The sequence below is a fragment of the Siphateles boraxobius genome, unplaced genomic scaffold, assembly GCF_051911475.1.
Source record: "Siphateles boraxobius isolate OS27281-9 unplaced genomic scaffold, OSU_SipBor_1 65, whole genome shotgun sequence".
In the NCBI taxonomy this organism is placed as follows: Eukaryota; Metazoa; Chordata; class Actinopteri; order Cypriniformes; family Leuciscidae; genus Siphateles; species Siphateles boraxobius.
The window spans coordinates 21,849,032-21,857,747 of NW_027509192.1; the positions used below are offsets into that span (position 1 = coordinate 21,849,032).

At 37.2% G+C, this 8,716-nt stretch overlaps 1 protein-coding gene across 2 annotated transcripts; it reads right to left on the reverse strand.

Annotated features, from left to right (window-relative positions):
- Positions 1-2,225: 2,225 nt before the first annotated feature.
- sall1b (spalt-like transcription factor 1b) lies at positions 2,226-8,350 on the reverse strand. 2 transcript variants are annotated; one of them, XM_077211473.1, is made up of 3 exons: positions 7,969-8,350; positions 3,555-6,803; positions 2,226-3,349 (listed from the first exon to the last, which is right to left on the reverse strand). In XM_077211473.1, the coding sequence occupies exons 1-3, from the start codon at positions 8,009-8,011 to the stop codon at positions 3,291-3,293; spliced, it is 3,351 nt and encodes a 1,116-aa protein (XP_077067588.1). In that variant the 5' UTR covers positions 8,012-8,350; the 3' UTR covers positions 2,226-3,290. The 2 variants fall into 2 exon arrangements, with proteins under 2 accessions (XP_077067588.1, XP_077067587.1); XM_077211472.1 differs by having other exon boundaries at positions 3,493-6,803.
- Between the last annotated feature and the right edge of the window lie 366 nt (positions 8,351-8,716).

Below are 8,716 nucleotides of genomic sequence, written 5' to 3' on the forward strand. Positions count from 1 at the left end.
TTCTTTTTTTGAACATTGAAACTAACCTATTTTGACATCTATTCTCTGTCTCTGAAATTATTGGATTATTGCTGTCATTACACAATACAGTCCCTTTGACAAGTTGTTTGAGTAAAAATATATTTACATAACAAATAAATGTAAATGAGCGTATAGCTATTTATATTGCTTGTATGCGTTCAAAGTGAAAATAAATAAATAAGAAATAACATTTTGCATAAAGCGTAACATTGTTTTTTTAGAACCATTCATACTTTTTGTTGTAACATTATTTTCATATCACATTTCCCCCTAAATACCTCAACATTTATCAGTCTCATTAATTTCAATATTTTTTTGTATTATATTTCTTTATTTTATAATAATGTAAAATATTTTAAAAGCACATTAAATGCAATACAACAGACAGTGATCTGTGAATACTTTAACATTGAAAAAAAATATTTTTTTTTATGTGTAATGCAAGTTTTTCCGGCAACAATTTGTATTTAATTAATGGAATGCAAAACAAAAAAAAGGGTCTAAAAAAGGCTTCATTTTTTTTTATGAAATATAATGCAATTGTGATTTTAGGGTGAAATATGACCTGGACATTTCCCTGACTGGTTTTCTTAGTCTCACCCTAATTAAACATTTTAATATTATAATTTTCTGTCTGTTTTATGAAAAATTCAAGCAAATTCAAGTTGTCATTTTGACAACATCCATGTATCTGTGAGATCTGGGGATGTAAAACATCAACTTCGCCAGTTCACTCATCAGGCATTTGACCGCCTGCTTGCACCTCCAGTGCCTCCCATCTGTTTGAATCAGATATGTATCTGGAGAGCTTTGTACTCCCTTGAGCTTCATTCTAGCCGATTGCTCATTTTATAATGCTAATGGTGGCAGGCGGGATGGTGTTGAGTTCCCGTCAGCTGGTCGCTGCGCTGGGAAGAGTGTTTAATAGACTTTGACAGTTAAGAGGGCAGATCTTATTCACTGAGGGATTTATGAGGTATTATTGTCATGACAATCAATGGATATATTACTCAACAGACCTCAATGAGTCAGATGTTTTTGGTCATACTAAAGCAACTCTGCAGGATGTATCCCTATGGAGGAGCTCACCACACAATGGACCACTCATTTGTGTGCCATAATAGTTTTAATAATGTTATCAAGAATACATCTGACAAGCCCAAATAAGGGTGAGACAAACATCCCAGCACCATTAAAGTAATCTATTATCAAGCTTTTTTGGTAAAATTTAATTTTACCCAAAAGACTACACGCCTGCGCACATATATAACGCACATAACTATAGACTAAACACGTAATACACGTGCACAACGCCAGCGTTTTCACAGGTTTGCATTTTTAAAGTTTGCGCAGAGATAAAAAAAAATATATAATATATTCTTCAAGGCTTGCACCTTGGAACCTATTTCGGGGTTTGCGTTCTCGAGTCAACAGGCACTGGTGTTGTTGTGCGATTGAGCGGCCAGATCGCGTTAAGTGTTTTCTGTTAGCGGTGAACTGTGTCGTGTTAGCGGCCCCAAAGTTAATAACTAATGGTCGTTGTAACGGAAGTGAAACGACCAAAACTAACTTTAGCTGGACAATATATTTAATAATATATTAATAGAGTAATCTCTGTTACTTTAGCCTATTATCACTGTACAGGTGCATTGAAACAGTCCATATTGTTAAAAGCGCTATTTGTTTGGACTCAGTAGGAGCAGCTACCTCTTACTGGCAGCTATGGAAAATACAATTATAACAGTCAGTAGCCATTTCATAACATAATTACCATATGACAACTACCACAGTAAAAACAACCACAACATGTTCAAATAAAGCATTTTATCACCTATCAAATGGACATACTCACAAGAAACGCTAAAACATTGCTGACCATCTGTCTGTGTGGTTTACAGACGTGAGGTAGAGCTGATGAGTCGTACCTGCTCCATGAATGGCCTCTATTATTCTATTTGGTTGAAGAAGTATCATCTTCCATTGGCAAAGATCATTGCGTATTAACACAATGTGTTATTATTGGTAAGTTTATTGAAATGTAAATGTAGAGGACAAGGTGACCTAGATTTTTATCAGTAGAGAAAGGGCATGAATTCTGCTTGTCTGTGGAAGTAGGGAAAGAATCATTTCTTTGTTAAAAGTAAATCACTGGAAGAGGAGACAGGTGCTTGAAGGTATACACACTCATATGATACAACTTATAATGGGAAAATATATAATGAGTAATTTCAAATGCACACTCCTTTTATTAATCAAATGGGAAGTGAAATGATTGTGCTTTGTATAAGCCAAATGACAATGAAAAATGGCTATGAGAAATTGCAGTTGCCATAACATTCAAGACATGATGCCACTACATGAACCAACGTCATACATAACAGTTCCTCAAATGTAACAATTTAAATGTAGAGAGTATGTTTTAAAACAATACAAAAATAAAATTAGTTTTAGTATGTTTAGTGTTGTTTACATTAACAATGCAAATACTGTAAGTATAAAAAGAGCACACAATTCAAGCACAAATTATATTAATGTGAAACACTGATTGATAAATAGTATTTGATAAAAGAAATAGAGATTCATTTCTCTATTAAATACAAATGTATCTCATTACAAAACCTATATATTACAACCAAGTGTTTAGCAAATGTGCCACATGAATACCTTCAATTATTAAAAAAACTTAAATGCTATAAAATAATAGATCATAGCTGCATATCTTGCTCAGCAAAACAACAAAATAGCATCAAATTAATTTATACAATACAATCAACACTACTTCAGTTGTGAAGATCTACCCAAACTAGGCAACATTAACCAACAGCAGAATCTTTAATAATGTCACAACATAGGGTACACTTGTACAAAAAACCCCTAATGAAACAGCACACCTATGAAATTGCATCACATTTAAATTATGGGTTTGCATCCTAAAAGACGAAATTCAATCAGTCACTGTTGTTTTATTACCTTCAACCATTTGCCGGAAATGAAAAGTTGCACCATTTTCGCTCAATCTCTCAAGCCAAGGTAAAGCTCTGTTGAGTTGTAATTTTTCTACGTTTTCCAGATGCCCAGCAGAAATCGACAGGTGAGGTATGGCACCATTTTGAATTACAGGTATTTCATTGGTCCTCATACCCAAACAACTAGTGAGAGAGGTATACTGGCTCCAGAGACCTATGGAATCCCCGTTACATACTTTATCCACAACATCTTTTTGGGGAGTGTCTTGAAATCGCTCAGAATTGGATCTAAGGAGTGGACCATCAAGCCTGCGACCTCGTCTGGCTGGAGAACTGCTCCACATGTGTGTTCCCATATGAACCTAGATGGAAAACAGGATGGAAATGGCAAGTAGATAGTTGGTCATAAGGTATCTGGGATAATACAACTGATTCCATACAAAGCAACAAAATACAAACTGGCAATTAGTGATGGAACACCTTTAACAACCTTGGAATGGTGTACCTTCAAATTTCCTTTAGTGGTAAATGCACGTCCACATATGTTGCAGGCAAATGGTTTCTCACCAGTGTGGGTTCTTTCATGAATCTGCAGTGCACTTGAAGAAGAGAAGGTCTTCCCACAAGTGTGGCAGAAGTGCTGTTTAGCTGTTCGTCGAAGTGATGTTGCTGTTAATGTTGGTGTGGAGAGTAGAGGTAATGCGGAAGCTGTTGAGCTATCTATACCTGCGGGTGAATCTTTTTTAATGGGCCATTTGTGTTCAAGTATTTTCGACGGAATGGTTGGTTGCATGGAGGGTAGAAACTGGTTTGGAGGAAAAATCTGGATCTGATTTGTTGGCTCAAACAGCTGTGAAGGTAAGTCTCGCATCTGGTGGGTAAGCATGTGCTGTTTAAGGTTACCTTTGGTTGAGAACCCTCTGTTGCACGCAGTGCAGATGAATGGGCGCTCTTTGGTGTGACTTCGATAGTGTATGTCCAAAGCACTTTGACAGGCAAACGTCTTGTTGCAAATATCACAAACATTGCTTTTTAGTGATCCCTGCTCATTGAAGGGTAAAATCATGGTCAAGCTATCGTTTGGTATATCTCCAGATGTTCCGTCAAGTAAACTAGACACCGTAAGACTAGACTGTAGGCTTGAGTTGTTTGAGTCAGCAGATTTCAGATTTCTGTCAGTTGTTGTGTATCCTTGCATTTCATAAGCACAGCCATTGGGGCAGGATGAGTTCCAGGAGGGGTTTGTCTCAGTGATCGCCAAAATCCTCCTCCTTAAACTCTCCTGATCCCTGTTTAGTGAAGATGATCTCTGGGTTAAACAGTCTCTATCCACTGATCCATTCCCCATAGTCAACTTATTGATGTTTGACAAATTTTCCACATTTGAAACTGTAATCTGACTTTCTGACCCAGTGGCTCTGGCAAACACAGAAGAAGCTGTTGAAGAACATAGACTTTCTGGTAAAGAGTCTTGGTATTTTGAATCGGATACACCTACCATAATTTCTATGTTCTCATTGGGAAAGGTATCCACTTCCAAGGTCCTACCATCTACAGAGTCAGTGTCCTGGTCCATTGGTTCTTCACTATCATGCAGTGGGACGTTAGGGATTTGACCACCCATATGCATGTGGATATGCTGCTGTAAAACCATTGCATTTGTAAACTTTTCTTGGCATATGGGGCAAGAATGCTGTATTCTAAGAGTTGGCATTGAACGATGAATGCTATAGTGTGTCTTGAGATTGCCCTTAGTTGTAAAAGCCCGTCCACACACCCTGCACTTGAATGGCCTTTCTCCGGTATGGGTACGGTAATGCATTTTAAGGGCACTTTGACAGCTAAGAACCCGGTGGCAGATTCCACACTCATTAGGGTCAGTAGACTTCTTGTCAATGTTCTCCACCAACTGCTCCAGCTTCGAAGTCTCAGATGCTCCAGTGGGATTTGGAAGACTTCCAAAAATAAATTTGGTGTCTAGCTGCTCTGATTTTAGCTCAGTTATTAAGTTTGTACTGACCAAGGTATTAATAGCAATGCCATCTCTTGAACCTTCCCCTGAGGAGCTTAGTAAGGTAGCGATACTCAAGGGTTGTGTAACCTCTTGAAGTTTCTCATTTGAAGTTAGAGGAGGGCTACTGCCAAATCCCTCTTGATGCCCGTTACTTCTCTCACACACCTCACTGACAACAGGACTCTGAGGTTTGGTTATTAATACCCCTTCCTCCTCTTTTTTAATGATGGGTGGAAGACTTGGCAAAGATGATGGAAGCACAAAGCCAAGAGAGTTACCCACTAAAGGTTTACTATCCAACCAGTTAAGAACAGGCTTCTCAGGAGGCAGAGACATGCCATAAGGAATACCTGTGCTGGTTGGGACATTATCTAAATGCTCTGGGACCGGAAAAGGATTCATTAGTATGTTAGGATACTTCTCCTTGTGACGTTGGAAATGGACTTTGAGATTTCCACGGGTGGAAAATCGGTTCCCACATATGTTACATTTGTAGGGTCGCTCTCCAGTGTGAGACCGCAGGTGTATTTGCAAAGCACTATCACTTCCAAATACTTTGGCACAGAACCTGCATTTGTGCTTGAATATACAATCTTCGGATGGCCTCTTGTGTTCACATAAACTCACATTGAGAGGTTTGACTTTCCTATGTTGGGCTAGGGCAGTCAAAGCATTCAGGTCCTCTACAATTGCCCCAATACTAGGCAAGGAGTTTTCAAACATATTAAGGCTGTTTTGTTTATGGGCCAATTCGAGTTTGTTTAGAATCCCATCTGTAAATGAAGCAGGAGATGGTGAAGTTGTTTTTAAATTAGCTGTGCCATTAACTTTATCACTGACTGTCTTTCCTTGCAAATATTGATTACTACACCGATCACTACCAACCTTTGATGGCAAAGGGTCGTCTCTATTTTTTTCAGTCATTTGGGAGTTTCCTTTTTCATCCCTTAAACCATCTTGGTTGTTTTGTGAAATGACATGTTTAGACTGTTTAGCATTTGCAGTTAGGTTTTCCATTAGCCCAGCAGCTGTTGTGAGTTGTTGTTTGAGGTGTGAGCTGAGTTTTCTCAGTGAACTGGTTTGAAACAGACCATTGTAGGTGTTTGTGGCCAAAGGTTTATCAGAATTTTGGGTTACTAATAACATTATTTGGTGTCGAATATCTTCGATTAGTTTTAATTGCTGCATCTGCTGTTGCTGCAGTGATAACAGCTGCTCAATCAAACTAGAGGAGGCCAATTTGGTGTTGCTCGAGTTCCTGCAACTTGTCTTTGAATTCAAACTAGTTTCCTGTGAGAACTGAGCAACAGCAACTTTGGTGTTTTCTAGGTTCTCAATGAAGACATTGCTATTAATGGCGGATAATTTACATAACTCAAGTAAGGTACTGTCTTGAGGTAGGACAGCTGAGCATGCTGAGCTAAAGCCATCAGCAGAGTTTTCATTATCATGATGTAAATGAGACTTTTTGGCAATGTCATGATTGCGGTTTTCAAATATGTGTAAGGATTCGTCAACATCCACTGATGCTCCACCATTAGAAAAGTCACAATGTTCCTCCGTACTGTCATTACTGGTCACTCCATTCAAATGCTCCTCAGTGTTGAAGAATGATGAATTTATTGTGAGGCCAGAAGCTGGAGAACCTAGGCTTTCGTTTTCACTTACTATTAGAACTAACTGGTCTTTTGAACAGTCTTTCTGATGTTGATAGAGGTCTGTTATACTGGAAAATTCAGCACAGCATTGTTGACACATATGGACATCGTGGGTTGGAGTGGGGTCATTCTCCATCATTTGATCTGTATTTCAAGAAGAAAAAAAAAAGATATAAATTTGTATATTGCAGCATTTTAGATAGCAACTCAATGCAAACTTAAAGCTTAGCAATAGACAACACTAGCTTTCTTCTCAACAGCCACAACAATACATGATATTGTCTCAAAATTAAATTTGAATAACTTCATAGTTATCAAGTTGTGATTTATAAAATGATCATGTAGCAAAATCTGCACAAATTTCAGAATAACTTTATGCCATTTTGAGTGTGTGTGCGCTGGTGTGTATGTGTTTCAGCATTATAAATGAAAAACAGACAAGGTCCAGCAAACACTCTGAAAAGTTAATTTCAGAAAATATATGTTTTTTGAAATTAGTAGGGTTTATTTGCAATGCTTATTTCATTTAATTTAATTTCATCTGCTGTCACTAAATTTTTTACAGCATGAACCTTCTATTAATAGGGTACAACAATAAGGTATTTTTTGTCAACAGTTATTCCTTTCTTGCAATAAAGATTAAATAAACATCAAAGTAAAATAAAATAAATAAAATAACTGCATAGCAGGATTGATAGCTACAGAGTTGCACATTAAACTAGGCTTAACTAAACTAGCCCCATTCAGTGGTTTGACAAAGTCACTCAAGTTACAATTTGTGTATGAATTTAGAAATTTAATTAGAAAATTTACTTGGCATTTTTACGCCATGTATTGTCCAAATGGGTGTCACATTTTTTTAGGGAATGTAAAATTTGTAATAAGTTGAAAATCATGTAGTAACAGGATTGAGTGCAAAATGCTGGACACGCCTAAATATTGACTAATATGATTTTAAAAACAAGATTTTAATATTTGTTATCATACGTTTTTTGGTTTGAACATTTGTAGCCATCATAACAAATTAAAGCTATACAATGAAAACATAATTTTGCTTTTTTTCTAAGTTGTAAAAATGACACTCTGTGAGTGAATTATCATCAGATCATATATTACAGTTATCAAACTGACTAACAGTTGCAGTAGACTGATGTTGTTTTGTAATACAATTTGAGAATCCTGGGAAAAAAAGTTATACGTGCGAAACATTAAACGTGTTGTACTTATTCCTTTCTTTTTCAAATCTAAATTTGCGCGTTATGATCAAACTCCATCAGCATGCAAGTTCAGAAAGCGATATAAAACTCACCGATGAGAACATACTGTGGCTTAGTCTGTTTCCTCCGGGACATGCTGGAATAAAACCTGTGTATCTCCCTGAAGAATCCACAAGTGTACTTTTATCAAAATGAATCAGTGTCAAACCAAAAGCATTCTTGTCAATGAGCCCCGGTCAGGGGGAAATCTACCGCGCAACTGTTTGCGTATTATTCATCATAACTGAGAAGAAAGTTCGCAGAAATAAAGTTGAAATGATCTCACAGGGATGTGCTGAAGGCAGTGATGTCAACAAAGAACTATTAAATAAGTTAAAAGCGAAAGTCCTTCATACATCACCGCACTGTCGATCACAATATCCAAATTAATAATTCCCACAACTCATAACATGACAACTCAAAGACCGCAAATCCATGAGGAAATTCTTTGACAGCATTGATAGAGTTCAGCCCCGCCCTTCAGTATTCCTATTGGCCAACACGTTTCACAGCCACGCCCATCGATGACTCTTATTGGTCAGTGTGTTTCGGCTCGGGCTAGTCTGTGCTCATGAAAGCGTGTGTGAGAGCATGAATCAGTGGCTGGTAATGTAAAGGATTAGTTTCACTACCAGTAACACAAAACAGTGATTTAACCTGGTTACAATTTATATTATAACTTTCATTAATAAATCATTTACAAACATCATCGTGCTAAAACTTAGTTCCAGTGTTGGGTAAGTTACTCTAAAAAAAGTAATTAATTAGGCACTAGCTACTAATTACATCTTTAACAGAGTT

Excerpts from the sequence above, each read along its gene's own strand:
- sall1b (XM_077211472.1), bottom strand. The coding sequence starts at position 8,011 with ATGTCCCGGAGGAAACAGACTAAGCCACAGTATGTTCTCATCG. Across the intron at positions 6,804-7,968 it reads GCCACAGTATGTTCTCATCG|ATCAAATGATGGAGAATGAC; the intron begins GTGAGTTTTATA and ends CTTGAAATACAG. Across the intron at positions 3,350-3,492 it reads CCACTAAAGGAAATTTGAAG|GTTCATATGGGAACACACAT; the intron begins GTACACCATTCC and ends TTTTCCATCTAG.